This window comes from Coccinella septempunctata, chromosome X, assembly GCF_907165205.1.
Source record: "Coccinella septempunctata chromosome X, icCocSept1.1, whole genome shotgun sequence".
NCBI classification, from domain to species: Eukaryota; Metazoa; Arthropoda; class Insecta; order Coleoptera; family Coccinellidae; genus Coccinella; species Coccinella septempunctata.
The window spans coordinates 19,595,961-19,623,775 of NC_058198.1; the positions used below are offsets into that span (position 1 = coordinate 19,595,961).

General features: G+C 34.3%; 2 protein-coding genes across 3 annotated transcripts; one reads left to right on the forward strand and one right to left on the reverse strand.

Annotated features, from left to right (window-relative positions):
• Positions 1-10,596: 10,596 nt before the first annotated feature.
• On the reverse strand, positions 10,597-14,177 carry LOC123322315 (secreted protein CSS1-like). The gene is made up of 4 exons (XM_044910257.1): positions 14,007-14,177; positions 13,696-13,881; positions 13,263-13,571; positions 10,597-10,786 (listed from the first exon to the last, which is right to left on the reverse strand). The coding sequence occupies exons 1-4, from the start codon at positions 14,069-14,071 to the stop codon at positions 10,597-10,599; spliced, it is 750 nt and encodes a 249-aa protein (XP_044766192.1). The 5' UTR covers positions 14,072-14,177.
• A 1,067-nt stretch (positions 14,178-15,244) lies between these two features.
• LOC123321967 lies at positions 15,245-18,860 on the forward strand. Of its 2 annotated transcripts, XM_044909781.1 has the most exons (4): positions 15,245-16,126; positions 18,117-18,369; positions 18,430-18,545; positions 18,757-18,860. In XM_044909781.1, the coding sequence occupies exons 1-4, from the start codon at positions 15,524-15,526 to the stop codon at positions 18,784-18,786; spliced, it is 1,002 nt and encodes a 333-aa protein (XP_044765716.1). In that variant the 5' UTR covers positions 15,245-15,523; the 3' UTR covers positions 18,787-18,860. The 2 variants fall into 2 exon arrangements, with proteins under 2 accessions (XP_044765716.1, XP_044765715.1); XM_044909780.1 differs by having other exon boundaries at positions 18,117-18,545.
• The last annotated feature ends 8,955 nt before the right edge of the window (positions 18,861-27,815 follow it).

The following is a 27,815-nucleotide window of genomic DNA, read 5'->3' on the forward strand; positions in this document are numbered from 1 at the left end:
CTGAAAATGAATCACCCAATTTCAGACTACTCATGTGCACTTTCAATGGTAAGCGAACCTTGCTCAGAAATTTCTCCATTGACTTTTCTCTGTGTTTTGTCCAAATGCTACAGCGAATTATGATCTCTGTGGCAGCTAGAACATTTTAATTTCAATCTACATTTACCCAAATGGTTGTTCAAACATAACTTGCAAAATCTATGTTTATCAATGTATGAAATTCTATCATGCACTGAACACATTTTGAACTTTTCACAACCATATAACTTGTGGCCAGCTAAGGAACAATAAGAACATTTTGAATGATTATCATTTGTTAACTTGGAAGTAGTGGTTAAATAAGAAGAATTAATTTTATCTTTATGTTTTGTTTCAGGGAAACTAATTGCTTCTAGGGCAGTGGATCTATTCTCAAGAAATGACAAAAATTCCTTTAAAGTGGGAAGCTTATTTGTGTCCCTTTCCATTTGATAAGCTCTATTAGTGAAGTGATCAAGCTTTCTTGACATTAAGTCAACTTTCAATTGGCTGTTGTAAATTTTTTAAGGCACCTGTTTGTTGTTTTATCTTACTTATAAACTCTCTCAAGCTTTGAGTATTACCCTTTTGAATAGGAGGTATGTCAAGTAGAGAAAATATATGAAAATTAATCAACATTGTTTCATTGTTGTATCTCTGTTTTAAAATAGACAATGCTTCAGAATATGAACTATTTATGAGAGGAAGATTATTAATAAGGCTCAAAGCCTCACCTTTTAAATAATTTTTTAGATACAAAAGTTTTTCAACATTTCTCAATTCTGTATTCTTATCAACTACTGCAGTGAAAATTTCAACAAAGGGCTTAAAATTGGTCAAATTTTTACCGTCAAATGTCGGAATGTCAATTAATGGCAACTTTGTGGTAGAAACTCCATCGCATACCGGTAATGAACTTACAGGTTTTTCATCGAACTTCGAGGCACTCAACATTTTATTTATTTTTGCGGAAGTAGAAAAGAAAACATCTTCAATTTCTTCCAGGTTGGATACATAGTCTCCATCCAAGCAGCATATCGCCGCTTCCAAATCACTGATCAACTGGATGTGGTCCTTTAATGCCAGTTGCCTGACTTTCAACTGCTCCAAAATTTCTGGAATTACTTCTACTTGACTATTCTCCATCACATATTTTTCGATTCTTTTAATGGAATCTTTAGCTCGGTGGATTTTAGCCTTGATGCGATCCACTTCTTTAACTTTGGACATGTTAAGTTTTCGAGAAAAAGGAGGTTACAAATTCCAAGACCACAGAAAGTGGTTGACACAGGAGGTTTTGTGAAATATGGTGTTCAAATGATAACAGTGACAGCCGACAGATCAGAAAATGCGGGAAAATTGGCGTACCTTTCCTTATTTTGGAGGTTAGCTTGGGTTTTTCTTTTACCAATTTTTTACTGTCAACTCACATGAAAAAACACTTGAAATTTTTGTTGCGAAGCACCTCACAATGTCCTTTTCTTAATGTTCCAATTCTTTTTCGGCTAGGCTGGATCAATTCTTCATCCGGCTCGAAGGACCAATTTTTATGTTGAGAACAACATAAAAGAACTTAGTGGACTGTATTTATATTTATTGTTTTAAACAATATTATTGTGCACAATTACACCTTTGGATGCCTAAAGGGCAGAGCCTAATTTCTTCCTATTTGATTACTATTTTATTACTGAATAGACTAGGGAGAACTTACAACTTTGTCTTTACTTCGTACTATATGACAATTAAGAGAAGAATAAATTTTTAATGAGCGAAGTGCCTGGAGAGCATATTGGTGCGCAGCGCAAGCGCATGTGAAAATATTAAATAATATAATATAGGTGAGAATTTAAACTGTGTTGAGACCATGTCTCCAACAATGAGTACCTTGAAAGAAGAATAACTTTCAGGAAACCTTGATTCCATTTGTTCGCATTTCACATCGGTGAATGTTTGCAACAAAAATTTCTGTAAATCTTCAGATGTAGTGTCAGGTTTTAAATTTGACACGTGCAGTGCCTTATATTTTTCAACACCCTGGACCGCCGAAACACCTTCATATGATCCCAAAACTAGAGGCTGTTTTCTTTTTCGTTTGTTTGTTACCATCACCCATTCAGTTTTATTTTCCTCTGTAATTTCAAGGACATCTGTTTTTGAACTTTGACCTATTGTTGTAGGTTGAACAGTAGTAGAAGATGCAGATTTGTTCATTTGCTTATTTTTCCTTCGTTCTCTTGCGCGAGAAGCATCACGCTCTGAGACGCCTGTTGACGCCGCCACTGGAGTCGATATACGTTCGCGAACCACCACCGCATCTGGATTGACTGTCGGTCGCGGCGGAATTATTTCAGGATTCTCATCGGGCGTACCTCGAGATTGTAACACATTTAATGACTCTTGGAGATAACTAATTTTCGAGTCTTTGTTTACACATTCCTTTTCTAACACTGATATTTTAAATTTCAGGAGATCCGTGTTTTCTACCAGAATCATGTTTTTTGTTTCCAATTCGTGGATTATCTTCACCAATAACTCGACTTGACTTGTGTTCACCGATATGTTATCAGTTGCCGAATTTCCCGTTGAGAATTTTTCGGAAAATTTACTATGGGCGACCGGAATCAGTTCAACTTCACAACACTTTTTAGTGTTTCTTGCACAGCTCGAATGAAAATCTTTTCGACATAAAATACATTTAAGACCGTTGGACGTATTAGGAATAATACGATCACAAAGTCCACAAAGTGAATCGCTTGTAGGAGCATAGATCGCTACAACCTTCTCGCATGACATCTTGATACATGATATATAATTATCAAGTTTATTTTACCTGGCGATTGGTGAATTTCCATTATATGTCGTCGAACATTCGACTCTTGGCTAATAAAACCACAAATTTCGCACTGAGCTAAATTCTCTTCTCTTTCCATGATTATTTATTATTGAATATATATTTTAATTTTTAGAATAAATGGCTTCTTCCCGCGTTTCAACATACACAACTGCAGTGCGCATGCGGTGACTAGCGATTCGAATGACCCTGCTTTTGTGTAGGGTTACGGTAAATCAACCCGAGTTAGTGATCGAGTTAGCAGCACCGTACTTTCCGAACACGGGTTGGATGTTCGGGTTAGGTAAACGAACGCAAGGGTTAGGGATCGAATGAACCCGAGTAAGTTCCCGAAAACGCCTACTCCTTCTTGGAAATTACCATTAGGATATTGCTTAATCAACGGTTTAGATGCTCCGAAAAGAGCAAACATAATAAAAAAAATTATTTGAAGTTTTAAAAGAAACAGGATGTATAGTTACATCATTGACATTTGATGGGACTTTGGTAAATTTGAAAATGGCAAAACAATTAGGGGCAAATTTCCATTATGGCACGGAAAATTTCAAACCATATTTTACAAATCCGATTACACAAGAAAAAATATTTATATTTTGGGACCCATGCCATAAGTTAAAATTAGTGAGAAATACGATTGGTGACAAAAGAGTGTTACTCGATAGTGAGGGAAGAAAAATAGAATGGTCGTATTTTGAAAAAATTAACAAATTGCAATCAGACCCGGGACTACACGCTTCCAATAAAATAACAAAAAAGCATATCTTCTACGAAAATAATAGAATGAATCTCGGTTGTATTCTCGTCCATACTATAGTATGAAAGTGGTATCGTAGGGAGTTGGACAAATCAAAAGCTTTTTATAACTTCGTCGACGTTTCGGAACCAATGGTTCCTTTCTCAAGACTCGCTATAATACGGCAAAAGATCTTAAAAGTTGAAAATAACAGCATGGATTAGGATTGAATTATCAGATTTTTCGTAGTCAGGAATAAAAATTATAATCTGAATCTACAGCACACGTAAACCTATTCAATAGAATGAATGTTCGCCTTGCTGCACAGACTCTGAGCGAAAGTGTTTGCAATAGTTTCAAATACTGCCAAAATATCAATATGGGAGGTTTCGAAAACGTGGATGTTACAGCGGGCTTCTGTTTCAAATTCAATCACATCTTCAATTTATTGAAGTGCAGAAATTTATTCTCGAAAAAAATAAATTAATTCAACATCCCTTTAAGCAGAGAATCTATAGGATTCTTGCAACATAACGCTTCGAATTTCGAAGAATATATAAAAAATTTGAAAGACGAATCAGGAACTTCAATCATAAAAACCAAAAGGTTCCCAGGGTTTTTAGGATTCATAATATGCTTGCATAACATTTTCGATTTATACAATAGGAGATAGGTTTGAAATATTTATTAACCTTTAAATTAATACAAGACCCAATTGAAATGTTTTTTAGTGCTATTAGAAGTCGGGGAGGTTTCAATAACAACTCTAATGTTTTACAATTCAAAAGTGTTTTCAAAAGACTTTTGATAAAAAATGAAATGTAATTTTTCGCTGCCAACAATAATAACTGTATCAGTGATAACTTAGATATATTTAGTGTTTCTTCAAGGGAACTCTATACCAGTGATCTCACCTGTGCTGACACGATAATTAATTTCTGAAAGTGATCATGACTATATCGGTACGACATGGTCACTGAATACTTTCACTGAGGGTGTAGTCAAATACATGTCGGGATTTGTGATTCATAGAATAATGAAAAAATGATTGTGTGTAATATGTGAAAAACATTTAACAGGTACTTCCGTACCAAAGTGGTGCCAAATAAAAGATAGAGGAAATAAATTTCTCACACCTTCAGATGATTGTCCAAAAATTATATTTAATCACCGAGAAGAAAATCAGGCAATATCGTTATTTGATTTTTGATAGAAAAAATATGAAATTTTCCATAATAGCGGCAGTGTTAAAAAACGCAAATAAAATATTCGATACAGCTGAAATGAGGAACCAATTCCATCCTGTTACATATATGTATTATGGTTGGTAACTGTGTAGCCTAATATGTCTATATTGGTAGGATTGAGGATTGACAGAAGAATATAAAAAAATGGTTGATTGTTACATGTACATATGCGCAACGCAGATTTTAAAAGGAGTGTATAGTTTATTCAAAGATAGATAGATAGATAGATAGATAGATAGGTTTATTCATTTCATAGTATATACACATGTAATACATTGAAAAAATGTCAAAATAAATTCAATTAGGGATAGCAACTACATATTATGTTTACAGTAATCAAGATATTCTTGCACATTGTATGGTTCACATTTCATAATAAATGAAAAACAAATTTTTAATCAGAACCTTTTCACTGGTGATGCAATGAAATTGTTTTGGTAATGCGTTAAATAATTCAATGCCCATATACATTGCATTATTTTCTATGAGAGTAAGATTATGCATGGGATACAGATATTTATCAACTTGTCTGGTTTTCATATTTTTATTCTTAAATCTATCAAATAACTCCTTGTGCTGGATAAGAAATTTTATACAATTGTACACATAAAGCCCTGTGAATGTATGAATGCCATTAGCGCGAAAAACGCCCCTGCAGGTCTGCCGATATTTCATATTTAGCATAGTTCTTAAAGCTAGTTTTTGTTTCACAAATAGACATTTCGAGTAGGAACTGCCTCCCCAGCACACAATACCATATGACAAGGTTGATTGAAAATTAGAAAAATACACAATTTTCAGGATGGATACGTTCACTGACTTTTTCAAAACATTCAGAGCATAGATGGTAGAGTTTAATTTATTATTTAGGTAGTCTATATGATTTTTCCACTTCATATCAGAATCAACATAAACCCCTAGGAACTTTACGCTGTTTGCAATCTTGACTTGAGTACCATCCAGTAAAATAGCATCAGGAGGCACTACTTTGGATTTCTCAGTTCGGAACGTTATGCATTCGGTTTTTTTAGCATTCATTTTCAGGAAATTTTCGGAGCACCAATGTTTCACACTCAAATAAGCATTATTCATTTCATTCATCAATTTAAGGATGTCATCAATAATTTTTAAAATAGTGGTATCGTCAACATAAATTATCGGATACAGCCACCTATTTATATTAAAAGGAAGATCGTTAATATATATTATAAACAATAATGGTCCTAAAACACTGCCTTGGGGTACTCCAGCCAAAATCTCTATGTCATTAGATGTAAAAGTTTCAGAGTTGATTGTAACTGAAACTCTTTGTTTTCGGCCTTTCAGGTAGCTTTCAATAAGCTTTAGCTGCTTATCTCTAATTCCATGCGCTTCCAATTTCTCCAGTAATCTACTGTGATTCACACAGTCAAAAGCTTTAGACAAATCAAGAAACAAGCCGATCGGTATTTCTCCCCTATCTATTGCCTCTAATACTCCTTGTGTTAGTTCAAAAATAGCTGTGCTTGTACTTTTATTATTCAAGTAACCATGTTGAGATGAGCAGAACAGTTCATGTTTCCTGAAAAATTTGAGAAGACGATCTACAAGAATTTTCTCGAAGATCTTTGAGAAAGTTGTTAGCAAATTTATGGGTCTGTAGTTTCCCAAATTTTCGATGAGACCCGATTTGTATAGAGGTGTTATAATTGACAACTTGAGTGAAGAAGGAAATTTTCCAGCTACGAAGGCTTTATATATAATATATCTCAGTGGTTCGACCACAATATGAATCACCTTTTTCAAAACTATACTGGGTATTTGATCAAATCCAGATGAAAAGGAATTTTTCAATTTTCCGACAGCCCTCGATACCTCTATGGCTTCTATCTCAAATACATAAAACGACTTTTGTGCACGCTTCAATTTTAAATTAGATTGAACTTGGGTAGTGTCAGATGAACTCCCTGAAGCAGTATTTACAAAATAGGTGTTGAAACTATTGACCATTTCCTGTGGATCTCCCGAAGGCAGTATTTGCTGCTTAGAACTACTTTTACCTGTTAAAGACTTTATGACACTCCAAGTTGTCTTCGTTTTATTATCAGACTTGCAAATTTTACTTCCAATATATTCCTGCTTGATTTTTGTTATTTGCTGATCATATTTCTTCTTAGTTTGCTTGTATTGCTGAGAACATTCAGGTTTGTAGTGCGACATCACAAATAATGCATCCAGTTTGCACTTTAAATCAATTATTTTCGGATCAGATTTGTATTTAGATGTTAAGGTCTGTGAGAAACCACCCTTATTAGTAGTTTTGATCTCTGCAATTGGAAAAGAACTCTGAAACATATCTTCAAACACACCAAAAAAGAAATCCCACATCTCATCAATTTTTTCGTCTTCAAAATCATACAAAGGTGACCAATCAAATAAAGACAACTTCTCTGAAAAGTTATATAGATTTTGATCATTATATTTTCTAACCAGGTTTCTAGTTGGAGTTACTTCTTCATTTTCCATTTCAACAGTTAGTATTTGTGCTGAATGGTCTGATAGATGTGGCTGAATAACCTTTATTGATCTATTTTTTACATTAGTGAAAACATTATCCAAACACGTGGCAGAATGCTCAGTAACCCTAGTTGGCTCGTTCACCAAAATATCCAACCCAAAACTTTCAACAATTGTTATCAGCATATTGGTAGTCTCAACATCTTTCTTGAGAAAATCAAAGTTGAAATCACCCAGAATGATTACTGCGTTATTTTTTTCCCTACTTAAAATCCTAAGAATTTCGATAAGTCTTTCAAAAAATATATCTACACTTGCATAAGGTGGTGTATCTGGCCTATATATACACAATACTATCAGTTTTGACTTTCCAAGATAACACTCCAAAGCACAACATTCAAAAACCCTAGGTATTGAGAACTTTAGAATATCCAGCCTGTCTTTACAATTGTAAACATCTCTTGAATAAATGGCGACTCCTCCATGTTTCTTCTCTTCCCTACAATAGCTTGTTGTTTTGTTATAGCCTTCGATATAGAAGCTCTTCAGTTGTTCCTCACTCTGCCAGTGCTCCGTTAGTGCAAGAAAATCAGTGTGAGTTTCATTGACGAAATCTAAAAGTCCATTGTACGAAGTGTTTATACACTGAACATTTAAATGTATTAATTTGACAGTGTTTGAATGGTTAAGAACTTTTACATATCCAAACGTTTTCTGTTCATCTGACGAAAAAAATTCCCGAACCTGAATTCTCTGACAACAACTCCTTCTGGCCAGAAATCTCAGCTGCAAATTGCTTCAAAATCGTCTTCCTCCATCACACCTACAGTGAAAGCTGCATTTTCACCTTTAGTCTGAAGCTTTTTCACTTGTGCATTTTTAATATTCCTCATTTGCATCATGTAATTCATCACATCGCCTTCACTAGTGGTCGTTCCTGCAATTTTTCCAAGATAAATCCATCTTCTCTTTTTGACTCCCTGTAACAATGTACTATCAGACTTGGTGCCAGTACAAATAACTTTATTAGTATTCGATTGTTTATTCCTTCCTTTTCGAATAACAGTTTTCCATTCATTCTCATTCTGAAATGACCTTAAATGATATCCAGTATTGTTCTCCCTAACAACTTCAGCCTGATTTATCTTCTCATTGTTTTGTTTTGCTACAAAATTGTCACCTTGAAACTCATTCAGTGCGCCAATTGAAGATTTCTGTTGATTCTGCGATTTCTGCTGTTTTTGCGATTTCTGCGGTTTCTGCATAGTTTGTTGTTGTCTCTGTTGTTGGCCCGAATTTTCTGTGATTTCTCCTTCTATAATTTCATGGACGGTTGTTATGTTCGATTGTAACGTACTGTCCTTATCAACATTTTTTTGTTGTTGTTTACCATCGTATTTCTCCATTGTTTTGATTTTATCTAGCAACAATTCATTATTGAGCATTAGGATATCGTTTTTACTTCTGCATTCCATTAATAGATCTTCGAGATATTTAACCCTTGTTTTCAGCAATTTGATCTCAAATATCGGATTTTCTTCATCCATTGATTCAGCATTCACTCCATCACTGGTCTCATGAACACATTTGGCATTTCTCTTTTTAGCCGTCGCTATTAAGCACCCTCGATGAAAATATTCCTTGCATTTAATGCACAGAAATGCTTCTGTTACAGTTCTCTTACACTGAGCACAATGAATGAGTTCTTTATCACCTGAATCGACAAATTTTTCCGAGCGTTCGTTTGTCTGACCTTTACTGTCCGACATCTTGACACATAATGACACACCAAGATGGAGCATCCCTATACTGAATGCATGGAATGTTTTGTCCGCAAAATAAACACTGAATGTTTACAAACAATCGCGGCAATAGTAAACAGAAACCAGTGGCGTAGTTGAAAAGTTGTAAATAATAATATGTAATATCTTTTATTATAGCGGTGTGAAGAATAGTAATGATGGGTGTATATGAATTTGATAATTACATCAATTCGTTTGGAAAATAAAATTGTTTGATATAATTTCTCGTTAAATTGAACTGAAATGACCTGATGCACGAATTGTTTTCGATATAACTCCGAAGTTTTAAAAGAAATTTTCGCACAAATGGTTATGATATTCCGTAAAAAAATTTCTTTTACTGCTTGCAGACCGCCCCTATTCAACCCTGTCATATCAATTCGGGTTACCAATCTGAAACACGAAGTTTTTCCGATATATCTCCGAAGTTTTAACGAGAGTCAAAATGAAATATTCACACATATGATTGTCGACTATCCAAACTTCATATTCCGTGAAAAAACCTCGGGACTAAGATTGGTTTCTTCCAAAAAATAAATATTTGTTTAGTATGATCCATAACATTGCCCATACATCGAGGTATTTCAGGTTTTGCACTAGGCCGTTTGCTCATTGTTTCAAAGGGAAATTTTTTGATAAAGGTAGATTTAAAAAAAAATTGCTAAACCACTGATGTGAGGAAAAATTTATTTTTTCAATAATTCCAAAAATACAGATTCGATCATGTTGATAGCTAGTATTTCAGTAGAAAATAATATGTGATATAGCCTCAAATTTTGTTTTCTACATTTTATTTAGAAATTAATTGCAATAACACATTAAAATTTGCTTTTGTAGTCGAACAGGAATAGAAGAAATATTCCTATAGAAAAAATGAACAAAATCTTATAACAATTCTTAATTATTATTATACAACTCCATCCAGAAAAACATTACAGTACAATGACATAAATTAATAGGTCAATAAGGAGCTCACAAAATTAACTAAGACTCAGACAATTCTCAAAATAGTTAATGCGTCTTTATCAAAATTATACTTAAAATTTAAATGATTGAATGTTCTTATTAAATGATTGAAAACTTAATACTGACAAAAAATTCCTTTATAAAAACATATCACAATAATCCTGCAGCTCAACATTTATATGCAACATTTATAATAAGAGGGACTAATTAGAAAGCATAATTCTTTTATTAGATTACTGAATTCATTGCTGAACTTGAATCAAGTATTATTTTGTTTTCAACCATTTTGCACAATTGAAAATGTGGTGAGTACCACACTATTACAAGATAAAAATTATCAATCATTTTTAGTACATATAGATCTGGAAAATAGAATATATAAACGAAACAATAGGATTCTGAAAGTGTGACAACATGACAATGGACAGATGCTATCAAATTTGAAAATAAAGGAAATACATGTAGTTTCTTTGATGAGGGGTATCAACAGACTGGTGCAATCATTGCATGTAGCAGACAAATCTGAAGCAGTAATGTAGCAGACAAATCTGAAGCTGTTGAAGTTTTAGATAGTTCAGAACCACTCAGTTTTGGGAATTCCTCTACTCTACCAATATCTGAGAGTGTCTGGGTCACACTCCTTCCATCTGAAGCAGTCGATGTGCAACATGAACTGAAATGAAAACATATCAATATTGAATTTTTGTTAGATATTCAGGATTGCAAATATTTGAGAAATAATGAATGTCTTCTCAGGCGTAATTTCAGGCGTGCTGATTATGATGCGATCAATCGTGCAGTTGCCAGAATCTCATGGTCTGATCTATTTGATTGCAACAATATTAATTATATTGTGGATATATTTTATGATATCATTTATGATATCATTGATCTTCTAGTACCAAAACACAGAGTTAATAAGCACTATCCACCTTATTATTCTAAAGAGTTAATTAAGTTGATTAAACGTAAAAATAAAATACATAGAAAATGGAAAACGTATAGAAATTTATCAGATCGACTTAAGTTCGAAAGCTTGCGTACATTGTGCAAGAGGATGATCAAGCGTGATTTTGTCAAGTACAGATCATCTGTTGAATGTGAATTGGGAACTAATCCAAGAAACTTTTTTAAATTTGTATCTGTCAAGGATAGGGTGTTCAGCTGTCCCGATTATATGTCATACGGCAACCGATCTGCGAAGGGGGGTAAGGATATAAGTGATCTGTTCGCAGACTATTTTGAAAGCGTTTACAACCCGCCGACTCGTAGTGGTGATAGTGACATTGGGTGTCTTCCTGATTCCTTTATTTTAAATTCAGTCAGTATTACTGCGGATGATGTTGTACGTGCTATACTGTCCCTGGATATTAGTAAGGGTCCTGGCCCTGACTGTATACCAGCGATATTCGTTCGATCCTGTTGTGTGTCAATTGCGGAGCCTTTGAGCATTATATTTAACAAATCTCTGACCTCGGGGGTGTTTCCGGAACGCTGGAAATTGGCTTGCATAGTTCCAGTTTTTAAATCGGGTAGTAAGTTGTGCGTTGAGAATTATAGACCAATAAGTAAACTATCCATCTTTGAGAAGTTGTTTGAGTCTTTGATATATCCCCATTTGTTCCATCTTGTGAAATCTCAGATAATTCCTGAGCAGCATGGCTTCTTCAAGGGGCGTTCAGTTGAGACTAATTTAGCCACTTTTACTGAGTTTTTGTTGGGTAGCCTCGATGAGGGAGTCTAGGTTGACGTTGTCTATACAGATTTCAGTAAAGCATTTGATAAAATATCTATTAGGGTACTTATTGCAAAATTATACAGGGTTGGAGTCTGCGGATCTCTCTTGAGATGGTTTGAGTCGTACTTAAGTAATAGGTCACAATATGTGTCAGTTGAGGGATTTGAGTCACGTTATATGTCTGCTTCCTCTGGGGTGCCGCAGGGATCTCATTTAGGACCTTTATTGTTCATCATTTACATCAATGATTTGGTAAAATGCTTTAAGATATGCAGAATATTGTTGTTTGCCGATGATTTGAAAATTTTCATGAGGATTCGTGACTCAAATGACTGTCAGCTTTTGCAGGAGGACGTTGACAACTTTTCAATGTATTGTGCGGGGGCTGATTTATTTATCAATATAAGCAAATGTCACATAATTAGTTTCACCAGAAATAAAAATCCGGTGATCTTCCCCTATTCTATTCTGCATTCACCGCTGACGCGTCTATATCATGTACGAGATTTGGGTGTAACATTTGATTACCAACTGAAATTCAACATACATATTGACAATATTGTAACATCTTCAGCTCAGATGCTTGGCTACATATTGAGACAGAGTCGATCGTTTTCCAACGATAGATCCATTATTACCCTCTATTATTCATATGTATACAGTAAATTGAACTTTGCTTCGGTTGTATGGAATCCCTTTTATAAAACCTACATAGAGCGACTTGAAAAAGTCCAAAAGAAATTTCTCCGCAGTATGGCGTTTAGGTGTGGTTTACGTTTGAATAGGGGTGATCCTGGAAATTATGATGTAAGGTTGAGACATTTCAATATGATTAGTTTGGAAAACCGCCGAAAGATGGGTGATGTACTATTTGCTCATAAGTTGCTTAGTAATCGGTTGGAATCGCCGGGGCTTATCTCGCAGTTTTGCTTTCATGCTCCATTAAGGAGGTTAAGACAGTTGGACACCTTCGTCCTGCCCTTGAGAAGTACTAACAACGCCAAAAATTCCCCTATTGTAAGGGTACTTGAGCGGTGCAACCATTTCAAAACTATGATTGATATCTTTCATCACGATGAAAATAAAGTAAAGAAATATTTAAGATGTTACTTCTTGAGATTTTCAAATGATTTGGGGGTGAGGTTATGTAGTTGACAAAGCAGTATATTTGTTTGTTGCATCTTTTATAATATTCAATTTATACTAGTTTAGTTTGATTAATTTTTGTGTACCTCTGTAATAGATTAATTTATTTGTGAACATTTTTCTGGGTATTTGTTTACCTGTGCTTGTTCCTCTGTTGAATAAATAAATATCAACATAAATTATGGTTGGAAATCATCGCAAGACAAACACTTTTTAAATGATTGTTTTCACTTGATGCATTCGAAATGATATTCAATACACTCACGTATTTGTATGTGGTGCTGCAAATTTTTCAGTATCAAATACTTCTAAGGAATCGACTTTGCCTGATAAATCTGAAGCGGCCAAAGCAACAGACATGTCTGTAGCAGATAAATCGGAAGCAGTCAATGTGGCAGATAAATCTGAAGCACTTGCGGTAGCAGACAAATCTGAAGCACTTGCGGTAGCAGACAAATCTGAAGTTTCTGATAATTCAGAACCAATCAATTTTGAGGACTCCCCAACTTTACCAACATCTGATGGGTCCTGGGTCATATACCTTTCGTCTGAAGCCGCTAATGTGTTACTTGAACTGAAATAAAATATAAAAAATTAGGATTCTTCAATAAGAATTGTGTAATTCCTTGATTTATTATAGTAACATTATTTAAATGATTGATTTCACTCGATACATTCAAAATATTCAGAATACTCACCAAGGATCAGGCAATGAAATCCTGGATGGAATAGCTTCACTTTTCAAACATTTTTTTCCAAATTTAAGGATGAAATCTTCGTCACAGAAATGGTCAGAGCAAACATATACCCATTTGGAAGATTCTGAAATTTTCAGTTTTAACTGGTCCATCCATAATTTCTGTCGAGCACTATCAATAGGCATTCTAATGAGAGGAAAAATTCTTTAGTGATGAATTGAACAATACGAAATTAGTACGAGACTAATGAAAAAAGCTAGGTATCCCAAGCTACGCCTATGGAAAAATATCGTTTGTTGTTGTTTACTTACCGGTGCATGGATTTCCCTCTGCTTTTACTGCTGATTTTTTTGCACACCACACAGCGATTCACCATTTTTGCAGTTTCTAGTTACAAATAATTATTGTCTAACACCGTTTTCACGTAAATCGTCCAACAATAACGTTTGTATCATTCAAGATTCGAGAATATGTAAACATGTGGCCATTCGAACTGGGTTGTTGAATAAACAACGTTGCACAACTTCTTTCTTCGTCATCTCCTTATTTTTTATATTAAATTTATGAACATAATTTCATTCTGTAACTTGGCTTAGAACATATCCTGAATTCATCAAGCATTAGTATTGTCAGTATTATCATTCATTCAATAGCCGATACATTTTACATTGAAATAATTATGTCATATTTCCTCTCGAACAGAAGCGAAAACCTGGGATTATATACTTTTCCAAAAATATTGCCAACGCTGCTTAACAATTCAGCATCATTCGGATAGCTTCGGAAAACACGATTCTTTCAACCAATCGTTGTATGTGGTTTATTGTTTTGGTTTTGATCATCACTTCGGATAACTTCGGAAAACACGAGTCTTTCAACCAATCGCTGTATGTGGTTTATTGTTTTGGTTTTGATCAAAATATAAACATATAGCTATCTTATTTCGAGGACGTTTTCTCTTTCACTATGCTCTATCTTGGTGTGTAATATCTTTGAGTTTATTGAATAAATCATTTAAAATACATACACTGCATCGTAATTAGTTTATTCCGGACCCAATACAGTTACAAGAATACTACAGTGGCGACGAGATCAAGGAAATAAACTGAGATGGATGCTTTACAATAATTTCACACTACCGGCTTTCGAAGACACTACTTCGAAAAACCAATACGATGTAGCAATGATCGATCTGGACAGCTACTTTAGTCCAAAAACTAATACAGTCTACGAAAGATGCATATTTCGCAGTATTAATCTAGTACAGTGTGAGTCCATGGAGCAATTCATCACAAAATTGAAGGAACAAGGAAAAAACTGCAATTACATCGATTAAGACGATCAAATTAGAGACCAGGTAATCGAGAAGTGTTCATCATCCGAACTGAGAAGAAAATTTCTGGAAAAGGGTGACGAAGTTCGAGAAATTGCCAAGGCATTCGAAGCCACAGAACTGCAGATGAAAGCTATGAATGGGAATGCAGAAGTCAATAAGGTTGTCTTTAGAATGAACAAAAGCAACACAAATGGAAACAGAAGAAATTGTAACATATATGGGTTGTGTTATAATAAAGAACAAGAACGTTCTATTCTATGTTGATTTGATCAGGTCATGCGTGATGGGATGACGCATGACCAACATGTAATGAGAAGTGTTAACGAGATTTTGTACAGTGTAGAGAGTCCAGAAATAAAGATATAGAAAACGCTCCAGAGTTTAATTAATATTACTCATAATATATAATATATTATAAAGTGAACATCTTACATGGTGTCAGGTGTTAAACCAATAATAATATACATAATTTTGTCATAAGATTGCCGAGATATGGAAGGATTTAGAATTCCTCCCACGATGGACTTCAACGGGAACACGTGCCATAACTGGTCTATATGGGAACAAAAATTTGATATCTATATGCTGGCTGCTGTAGATACCACCGATATAAAGGAACAAAAGAAAGTGGCTATCTTTCTAAATCTGATTGGTGAGCAAGGCGTTGAAATATTTAACACTTTGAATCTGAAATTGGAATTATCGACCTTGAAAGACGTTAAGGCGGCATTCCAGAAATACTGCGATCCGAAGAAGAATATTATTTTCGATCGATACAAATTTCTCTCCTGCAATCAAAAAGAAGGCCAAAGTATTTCGAACTATATTACCGAAATCAAAACTTTAGTCAAAGTTTGTGAATACCAGGATGAAGATGAAATGATTAGGGACAAGATAATCTTGGGAATAAAGGACAACAACCTACGTGAGAAGTTGCTCCAGTATGAAAACCTTTCATTAAAGAAAACTGAGGAAATTTGCAACGTCACAGAAGTTAGCCGGAAACAGGCAGAGGCGATGATCAAGGAAGAGAAGACTCCGGAGGTAGACACGATAAATAGGAAACCGAGAAATAAGATAAGTGAATTTTCTAACGTAAACAGTAATTTGAAACTGTTGAGAGGGTCCTTGTTGGTCTGGGTTAAAGAAACTCAATTTTTTCTTACCTAAGGTTCACAAAACCGACTGTCCCTTACGACCAATAGAAAGTTACGTGGGTTCTCCCCTTTATAATTTGAGCAAATTTTTGGCAGAACTTTTGATTAATGTGTTTGAGAAGGACTTGGCCAATGTCAGCATTCCGGAGAACTTTATTTTAGTCTCATTAGATGTCTCTTCATTGTTCACTAACATCCCGATTGAACTTGCGGTTGAATTAGTTAGGAGGCACTGGTCTAAAGTCGAACCACACACTCGTTTGACAATGGATGAATTCGTGCAGTTATTCGAATTTTGCGTTGACAACAGTTATTTCGTTTTCAACGATCAGTTCTTTTGCCAGGTTTTTGGGCTTGGCATGGGTAACTGTTTGGCACCCATTGTATCAGACATAGTCATGTCAGATTTACAGAATTCCGCTTTATCTGCATTACCTTTCAGAGTACCGATATATAAAAGGTATGTTGATGACATTTTCACCTCAATACCTTCAGACGGTGTTGGTGCCATTCTTGATGCCTTCAATTCCTTCCATCCACGTTTACAGTTTACTTTAGAGACGGAAAGGAATAATTCGTTGCCTTTTCTTGATGTTCGTGTCCTCAGGACATCGAGTTGTTTAAGAACTGATTAGTACCATAAACCAACCTTCTCTGAGAGATTTTTTAATTTCAACTCTCAGCATCCTTTCACCCATAAGATTAATCTCATAGAAAATCTGAAGTTTAGAGCTACTCATTTAGCCAGCACAGAGTTTCACATTGATAATATGAACAAAATTAAAAGTTTTTTGATTAAGAATAATTATCCGGTATCATTGATTCGAAGAATTTTAAACAAAAATGATTCAACACACCTAAAACCACTACTAACCACAGCTAAAAGATATTTCAAGATTCCCTATATACAGGGTTTATCTGAAAGGGTGAGTCAACTCTTAAGAGATCAAATAGTTGAAATTGCCTTCAAACCAGCCAATACCGTCGGGGGATTTTATTCCAAGTTGAAGTCGAAAACTGCTCTTGACTTAAAATCTGGTGTTATCTATAGTATCCCTTGCAGAGAGTGTAACAAAGTATATATAGGACAAACTAACAGGTATCTGAGAACTAGATTGACTGAACACAAAAGAGACTGTGTCAATATACACAATCCAGCTAAAATGAAAGATAACAACACTGCATTAGCTGAACATTCTTTCAATGAATTACACTCGTTCGATTTCGATAGTGTTAAGATACTTGATTGCCAAACTAATTTAAGTAAAAGGTTGTTTTGTGAAATGCTGGAAATAAAAAAAGAAGTAAATTCTCTCAATAAGAGAAGTGACATTGAGAATTTGAACACGGCCTATTTCAATATAATCCAAAGAATAAGAAATCTCACATCTTAACGTAACATTAGTCATGTTCGTGTGTTTACATATTGTTTCCTTCCCTTCTTGACAGATGATTATTCACGTTGAATATATTTCATTTTCATTTCTGATTCGAGTCAAATTCCGTAGTATGCCTGTCATCATAACATCCCTCAATTATTTATTACTGAAGACAATAGAGACCAACTGACAATGTGAGTAGCTTCAATTTATTTCATTGAAGGGTCAATAATAAATACTCTCTTTATATTTATATATATGTAACCAAGTTGTTAATGTGTTCGATCTTTTTTTCCCTTGCCCTTCATTAATGTTTGCTTGCTTTAGTGGTTTGTTCATATACAACTGTTCTGATATTTTCTTGTTGATGTGTAATGTTACCTTCTTTAAATAGCGTCTTAATGTGTACCATCTATTGTAGAGCCCTGAAGACGATTTTAAATAAATCGAAACGTCGGCATTTTGTTAAATTGAGTTTCTTCAACCCAGACCAACAAGGACCCTCTCAACAGTTTCAAATTAAAATAAGGTCTTTAAAAATACGTCAAAGTAAACAGTAATAACCTAAAAATTTGTAACAAATGTGGTTTAAAGCACTTTAAGTTCAAATGTCCAGCATTTGGAAAAATCTGTGCATATTGTAAAAAACCAAATCACTTTGCATCTTGTTGCTTTTCAAAAAGAACTCGTAAAAATGTGAAGAATAAATTCGAAGTTGAGACTACATCATTTCATGAAGATGATGTTAATGATGATTTTTTTATTGATAGCTTGGAAAGTAGTCAGTTAAATTCTGGTAAAAGTAAGAATGCATTGTTTGAAAATGTTAAGATAAATAATAATGATGTTTTGTTTAAATTAGATTCTGGTGCTGAATGCAACATCATCCCAACTAAGGTTTACTTCCACTTAGGTTCAGTAGAAGAATTATCGAGTGCAAGGGTAACACTGATGGCCTTTGGCAGAAAAATGGTCAAGGTAAGAGGATCTGTGAGGTTAGACTGTCTTATAAGAGATAAATATCATAAAATACTGTTTTATGTGGTGGATGCTGCGGACAAACCAATATTAGGATTACAAAGCTGTTTAGATTTCAATTTGATCAAATATGTTCATTCGATTGAAAAGTTGAAATTCAAGGATAAAACTGAAGTAGTCAACTCTTATATAGATGTTTTCAATAATTTAGGTAAATTTCCTGGTAAACCATGCCACTTAAAGCTTAAGGAAAATGTAATTCCTGTTGTTCACTGTGCTCGAAGAATTCCAAAGAAACTGTTAGCTGAGCTCAAGAAAACTAATTAAAATGGAGGAAAATGGTATCATTTGTAAAGAAACAGAACCTACAGATTGGGTCAATAACATTGTCATTACAGAAAAAAAAGATAAGAGGTTGCGAATTTGTCTAGATCCTAGAGATTTGAATAATAATATTAAGAGGGAACATTATCAAATTCCCTCTCCTGATGAAATCCTGACAAATTTATCTGGAAAAAAATATTTTTCGCTTTTAGATCTGAGGGATTCTTTCTATCAAATTCCTTTGGATGAAGAATCTTCTAAATTGTGCACCTTTTCGACACCTTTTGGTAGATACAGATTCCTTCGGCTTCCATTTGGAATAAATACGTCGGCAGAAATCTTTCAAAGACAGAATTCAGAAATATTTGGCGAAATTTTGAGTGATGATGGAATTTACATTGATGATTTGATTATGTCTGGTAGAACTGAAGAGGAGCATGACAATAAATTAAAGTTAGTCCTGGAAGCTGCTAAAAAGAATGGTATATCATTCAATTTAGAAAAATTTCAGTTTAAGAAATCGGAAATTAAAATTCTAGGTTTCATTGTTTCTGAAGAAGGTATTGCGATAGATGCGAGAACTGAAGCTATTATTGATATGAAGCTTCCTAAAAATAGAAAGGAATTATTAAGATTCCTCGGTATTGTTAAATACTTAAGCAAGTTTTTCCCAAATTTATCAGCTTTAACTGCTCCGCTCAGAAAATTGACTCGTGATAACATAATTTTTGATTGGCTACCCATCCATACAGAAACTATTAATAAAATTAAGAATCTTCTCGTTCAAGCTCCAATTTTGAATCATTTTAATGATAGTAAACCTATTGTTTTGCAATGTGATGCATCTTTAGAGGGTTTTGGTTGCTGTCTTATGCAAGATGACAAACCTATAGCATTTGCTTCTCGTACTCTATCAGATGCAGAAAAAAGATACGCTAACATTGAAAGAGAATTAGCTTCTATTGTATTCGGTGTTGAGAAGTTTGATTATTATGTGTATGGTAGGAAAGTAACAGTACATACTGATCAGAAGCCTCTTGTAAACATTTTCAAGAAGGATATCAACAAAGTCTCATCAAGACTACAAAGATTGTTATATAGGTTGATGCGGTATGAATTAGTAGTTGAATACTTGCCTGGGCGAGAAATGTACATAGCTGATGCCTTGTCTCGTGCTAGTATTAATGTTCAAGACTTTAGTGAATCTGAGATAATTTTTGTTCATAGTTTAACTAAGTATATGCCAATTTCTGATTCTAAAATGAAAGAGCTGAAAAGTGCTACTGATGCTGACAAAACATTACATGAGTTAAAAGTATTTCTTAGAAAAGGTTGGAGAAATTTCAGATCAATTCCTGAATATATAAAACCTTATCACCATATAAGAGATTATTTAACTGAATGTGATGGCTTGATATTTTATGGTGATAGACTCATGTCATAATTCCAAAATCCAAACAGTCAGAAATGTTGATAAAAATTCATGAGGGACATTTAGGCATTAACAAATGCAAATCTCGGGCTCGTGAGTGTCTTTTTTGGCCTGGAATGTCTAAAGATATTTGTAAGTTTATTGGTAGATGCGATATTTGTAATCAAGTCAGTAGAAATCAAACTAAGCAGCCCCTGCTTCACCATGACCTACCTATAGTAAACCATGGGAAAAATTGGGGATGGATATTTTTGAATTCAAAGGTAACTCATTTCTAGTTGTAGTGGACTACTACTCAAAATGGATTGATTTTCGTCAAATAGAAAATAAAGCTATTAATGATGTCATAAAGTATCTAATGGAACTTTTTTCCATGTTTGGTTTTCCTGATACTATCATATCTGATAATAATCCAATTAATTCACTCCAGTCCGAATTTTCCTAGGAGTAACGGCATGGCCGAAAAGGCTGTAAATATTGCAAAGACTCTGTTAAAAAAATGTGCCTTAGAAGGAGGTGACATAAATATGTTTCTTTTAAAGTATAGAAATTCTCCCACTAATATTGGTTTGTCTTCAGCCCAATTATTTTTGAATAGGCGCCTCAAAGATAGTCTGCCCTCAAGGAGTTCTCTACTTAAACCAATTGTGATAAATAATGACGAATACAGACAAAGATCTGTTAAACAACAATTGTTACAAAAGCATTATTATGATTCTGGAAGTAAATCCTTGAGTGATGGTGTTGCTGGTGATGATATTTATTTCAAATCAAAAAATTGGAAAAGGGGGAAAATTGTTAGTAAATGTCAAGAACCGAGATCTTATATTGTATCAGACGATAATGATAGGTTATATAGAAGAAATAGAGAACATATAATTGTTAAAAGTGATGAAGAGGAAAGTCCTCAAACCAAGAGATATGACTTACGTGATACGGATAGGATTCAAAAACCCTGTAAATTCCCTAACTAGATTGTGACCAATTTTCAAACAAAATTTGTAACTTTGTTTTATTTTTGTATTGTATAAATTCTTTTTTATTTTTTTCATCAGAGATCTCAAAGAGAGAGGATGTAACATATATGAGTTGTGTTATAATAAAGAACAAGAACGTTCTATTCTATGTTGATTTGATCAGGTCATGCGTGATGGGATGACGCATGACCAACATGTAATGAGAAGTGTTAACGAGATTTTGTACAGTGTAGAGAGTCCAGAAATAAAGATATAGAAAACGCTCCAGAGTTTAATTAATATTACTCATAATATATAATATATTATATTGATGAAAGGAAGGGTGCTGGACCTGATGGAATTCCGTCATTTTTATAAAAAATTGTAGTTCTTCTCTTATGAAACCACTAATGATCATTTATAATAAGTCTCTGAGATCAGCATACTTTCCGACAAGATGGAAGACTGCATCCATTACCCCAATTTTCAAGGCAGGAGATAAGAGTTTAATTAGTGATTATAGACCAATAAGTAAATTATCCGTCTTCGAGAAGGTGTTTGAGTCATTAGTGTATCCATATCTTTCAAGTCTAGAAACATCGAAAATTATCCCGGAACAACATGGTTTCATCAAAGGGCGTTCAATAGAAACCAATTTAGTAACATTTGTGGAATTCCTACAGTCTGAACTCGACCGACGTGTTCAGGTTGATGTCGTCTACACTGATTTCAGCAGGGCTTTTGATAAAACAGATATCAATGTTCATATCTCGGGCCTTGCTGGGGTTGGTGTGGGTGGCAGTATGCTTGGATGGTTTGAGTCTTACTTGTCCGATAGGCAGCAATTCGTCCCAGTGGAGGGCTACTCATCGAATATTTTTGAGGCCCCTTCTGGTGTGCCTCAAGGTTCCCACTTGGGACCTTTATTGTTCCTAATCTATATAAACAAGATCGCTCAATGCTTCACCAAATGTAAATTCCTTCTATTCGCTGATGATTTGAAAGTGATGAGAAGTATCAGCTCCGAACAGGATTGCCTGGATTTGCAGTATGAATTGAATACTTTTTTTGCTTACTGTAGCGATAATCAACTTCAATTAAATTTAGATAAATGCCGGGTGATAACATTCACGCGCAACATCAATAAGATCATCTATTCTTATAGTCTTGGGGATACTGTCTTGTCCAGGGTGGATAACATGAAAGATTTAGGGGTAATTTTTGACTCTAAGCTTCTTTTTGACCGTCATATAGATCAGCTAGCAAGTTCCTGTAATAAAATCTTGGGTTTTGTTACCAGAAAAAGTAGACATTTTATTAATTTGAAAACCTTCACCATTTTATATAATTCATATGTTTATAGTAAACTCAATTTTGCATGTGTAGTTTGGAATCCAAAATAGTCAGTGTACATCGCCAGGCTCGAGAGAATTCAGAACAGATTCTTGAAGTTCATTTCATACAAGTTCAACTTTCGTTTAACACCTAGAAATCCCGAAAACTATTATCTTCGTTTAACTCAGTTTGGTTTCATTTCCCTTGAAAATAGAAGAAAGATCAGCGATGTCCTTTTGAATATAAGCTCCTGAACAATATCTATCCTAACCTCCTAACCTTCTTTCCTCCATAACTTTCCATGTTCCGTGTCGTCTCCTCAGAAGTAGTGATATGTTCCATATCCCTTTTCGTTATACTAATAGCGCCATGAATTCACCTCTCTGCAGGATGAGGATGAGGATGATGCGATGTTGTAATACTTTAAGTGATATTGATCTGTTTCATCTTAGTCAAAATTCAATAAAACAAAAACTCAAAAAAATATACTTATGTCAATAGAATGTTCTTCTTCTTTTTCAATTGATCGTATTTTTGTTTTTTGGCTAGCTTTTCGATACCGCATTTTTCAAAGTGAAGAATATTGTTTCACTAAAACTCATACTTGTTATCATTGATTTGCTATATTTTTGATTTTTCTTGTTTTCTTTATCACTATAGTATAATATAAATAATATAATTGTTCTATTAGATAAGTTAACTGTAAACTGTTCACTCTGACACACTTGGTATTTCTTAATAGTGGATACTGTGTTGGGTGTTTATCACCTGTTTGTATTCCTAATTGACTAAATAAATAAATAAATAAATAAATTAAAGTCGATTTTTTTTAAATTTGAGTTCAGTGACATTTCCATTGAATCAGTTATCACATAAGGAAACACCTTGGAAGTGGAGTCCAAATATTTAATCCAGGTAAAAACCTTTCCATATATTCTGCTGCACGAATGCAACATTATGCAATCTATTTGCAAGCATTTAATTACACAATTAAGTACAAAAACACAAAAAATCACGCTGATGCCGACGCTATGTCCAGATTATTAAACAAATCGGTTTCTCATAAGAGTACTGTTGAAGAGTCGGAGTTTTTCAATATAAATCAAATTAATACTTTACCAATTACAGTTTCAGAATTATCAAAATATACAAAAGAAGACCGAGAGATATTTGAACTAGTAAATGGTCTAAAGTCTGGTACGACTGTACTTCCCAAATTTCGTTTTAATGTTCACCAAAATGAATTTTCATTACAGAATGACTGCTTGATGCGAGGTATCACAGTATATATTCCTGAACGTCTTAGGAAACGTATTTTAGATGAATTACATGTAGGTCATTTCGGGATTACAAAAATGAAGTCTTTAGCTCGCAAATATTGCTAGTGGCCTAAGATAGATTCAGATATAACTAACATGGCTGTGAATTGTTCTTCTTGCTGTAAAGTGAGAAATAACCCTCCAAAGGTGCATCATCCTTGGATGTCATCCAATAGACCATTCCAAAGGGTGCATTGCGATTCTGCTGGTCCATTTCAGGGACTTCTTTTTATTAGTGGATTCATATTCCAAATGGCCAGAGATTTTCACCGTGAAAAACATAACGGCCAAAAACCACAATTGAAATTTGTATGTCAATCTTTGAGAGATTTGGAGTTCCAGATTATTCTGTTAGCGATAATGGAACTCAATTCAAGTCTGACGAATTTTAGAAATTTTTGAAATCAAAGTTCACCGCTCCGTACCACCCAGCGTCGAATGGGCAAGACGAGCGTTATGTACAGATTTTGAAGAATTCCCTACGCGCGATGTTTTACGATGGACAAAACCTGTCTCTGAATGAAAAACTAAGCAAGCTCTTATTACAGTACAGGAAAATGCCTCACATAACCACGGGAAAATCACCTGATTTCATGTTATTCGGTCGTGAGATTAAATCAAGGTTAGACAGAATGATGCCTGATGCATTGTCGGAGGATGAGGATATTATATTAAATGCAGATGCTTCTAGATACTTTGAGTTGGGTTCACGAGTAGCTGTTAGGAATTAAAACGGTGATAAATGGATTTTCGGATATGTCAAGGAAAGATACGGCTTACTTAATTATCAAATTGAATTCAAAAGGAGACTGTTGAGGTTCCAGAATAGAATATACATTTAAGAGTGGAAGAATGTCCTCAATCGAGTGATCCCGAAGTTCCACAAGTTAGGAAAGCTTCTAGGGTTAGGAAACCCGTTCAAAAATTAAATTTGTAAATTTTTTTAGTAAAGGGGGTGTAACATATATGTATTATGGTTGGTAACTGTGTAGCCTAATATGTCTATGTTGGTAGGATTGAGGATTGACAGAAGAATATAAAAAAATGGTTGATTGTTACATGTACATATACGCAACGCAGATTATAAAAGGAGTGTATAGTTTATTGAATAAATAATTTAAAATACATACACTGCATCGTATTTAGTTTATTCCCGACCCAATACGGTTACAAGAATACTACACATCCAAACTCAGGATATTTTGAACAATCATTGTACTCAATTAATAAAATTGATAACTGAATATTTTATAGAGATCAGGTTTCACTATGAAGCAACATCAAAAAATATGGAAAAGAAAGAATTTATTAGACAAAAGTTCACTAAACTTGTCCATTTCAGGAATCAATAATAAAAAAAAAATCACATTTCTGTGTGGTAAATTCAATATTTTATTTCCACAAACAGCTGAAAAACTAAAATTGACAGTTCATAGATGTAATAATAATGACTTTAATAATAATAATCACCAGAACGAGGTCAACCATGATTACGTCGACATATCTGCATCGAACTACTGGTTGACTTCCGGAAGGTTGTTTCCTGAGACAGTGGGATTCATGCTCGCCATCCAGGATCAGGTGATTCCAACAAGAAATTACATGAAATATATCGCCAAGGATACCTCAGTGGCGGACGATATCTGTCGTTATGGCTGTGCGACACATGAAACCTCGCATGAAACTATCCAGCACATCACCGGGGGATGTCATAAGTTCGCGGGCACGGAGTACAAAAATAAGTCTAAATGGGACAAAAAGGCAGAGGTAAAATTTTACTTGGATATAGGATATAGAGTGCTGATAAACATTCTAAGTATTGGTTGCCAGACACTGCGATGTAGTAGAAGATGATGTGACACTGTGTGGTTTCGACAATATGGAAGACAAACAAGGCGATATGACTGAACACCCAGAAGATAACAATGAAGAAGTTGTGAAAGAAGACTCAGTGGTGCAAGATGATAAAAGAAAGACATCGAAATTTGGAAGACCTCTCCTTCTCGTTTAGATGAAGAATTTAATTATTATTGCATTAATGTTAATAATACTGATGCTTTAATTCCAGAACACTTCAAGGAGGCGATGGTATCCAATGATTCTGCAAGATAGATGTTGGCAATGGATCAAGAGATGAACAATCTTGTGAAAAACAACACATGGACTGTTGTGAGGAAACCCCCTGAAGACAAGAAGATAATCGATGTCAAATGGATATATGGAAAGAAGAGCAACAACCAATATAAAGCTAGGTTAGTAGTTAAGGGCTCAGCAAACTGAATTTTTAGACGATATTTATTCACCTGTTGCTAAAATGCCCACTTTAAAATTACTTTTGTCATATTCATGTCAAAACTCTTGTCACATTCACCAAATGGACGTAGAGACGGCATTCTTATAGAGTAAAATTACGTCAGAAGTTTATGTTCAACAACCAGATGGTTACAAAGACAATAGTGATAAAGTTGATAAATTAAAAAAAACTCTGTATGGGTTGAAAGAAAGTCCTCGAGCATGGTATGAGTGCTTTAATAATTATTTAATGACTATTGGTTTTCGTAGATGTAAATACGATTTTTGTCTTTTTATGAGAGAAGAGAATAACTTGCTTGTCTATATTCTATTATTCGTTGATGATTTATTGATTTGCTCTGATGATTATCAGGTAATTGCTGATATAAAGCAGAATTTATTAGGAAAATTCAAAATAAAATTATATTGGTATTGAAATAGATTCTAAATTTGGAAATAATATCATTTTGACTTTGAGTCAGAAATCTTACATTGTATCTTTAGCCAAACGTTATAATATTGAAAACTCTAAATTGTTTAAGACTCCTATGGAAACAAATTTAAAATTGGAAAAATGTGAATTGAGAAATGAAAATGTTAACTTCAGAAATCTAATAGGTGCTCTTTTGTATATCAGAGTGTTGGCACCAGACTAGATGTATCTTTTAGTGTAAGTTACCTCAGTAGATTTCAGAACTGTTACAACGAAACACAATTCAGATATGCTTTGAGATTTCTGAAGTACTTATATTTGACTAGATATCTGAAATTAGAATACTATAAAAATAATCACTTCGATATATTGGACTGTTTTGTTGTTGCCGACTGGGCAGGTGACATTTCTGATAGGAAGTCGACTACTGACTTTGTTATTAGATCATTTGAAAATGCCATATTTTGGAAATCTAAGAAACAGAATACTGTGACAAAATCTTCTACATTTGCCGAGTATATAGCCTTATCAGAAGCAGTAACAGAGATAATTTTTCTCATTTCCTTGATAAGTGATGTTTTTGTTAAAATTTATAAACCTGTAAATATTTATGAAGATAACTCTGAAGCTGTAGCTATTGCTGGATTTGGAAACTTCACGAAAAGCTCAAAGCATATAGAAATCCATTACCATTTTCAATCTGTGCATAGAGGTAGATGCAAGTGACACAGCTTTAGGCTGCCACTTATTCCAAATAATTGATGAACAGCGCAGGCCGGTCGCCTGGGCTTCGCGTTTACTTCTTCCTAGAGAAACCCGTTATTCTAGCAACGAAAAGGAAGCCTTGGCTGTCGTTTGGGCGTTGAAAAAGTTCGATGAAATGTACTCGAAGGATTCAACAGCTCTACAAATTTGTGTAAGAAATAAACATGAAAGATTGAAGTTAAAAGATTTCGAAGATACTGCTTCATTTTCACTGAATTTGAAAAACTTATCCATGAACTGAAAAGTGCTGGAGCAACAGTAACTGAAAAGGAAAAGTTGAGCTATATGATTAAAATGCTACCAAGTTCATTAAGCTACGTTGGAGACTAAGTTGATGTGCTGAAAGAAGATGACCAAACTGTCGACTTTGTTAAGAGTAAAATCAAAATGATGGAACTCAAAGAGGAAGAAGAA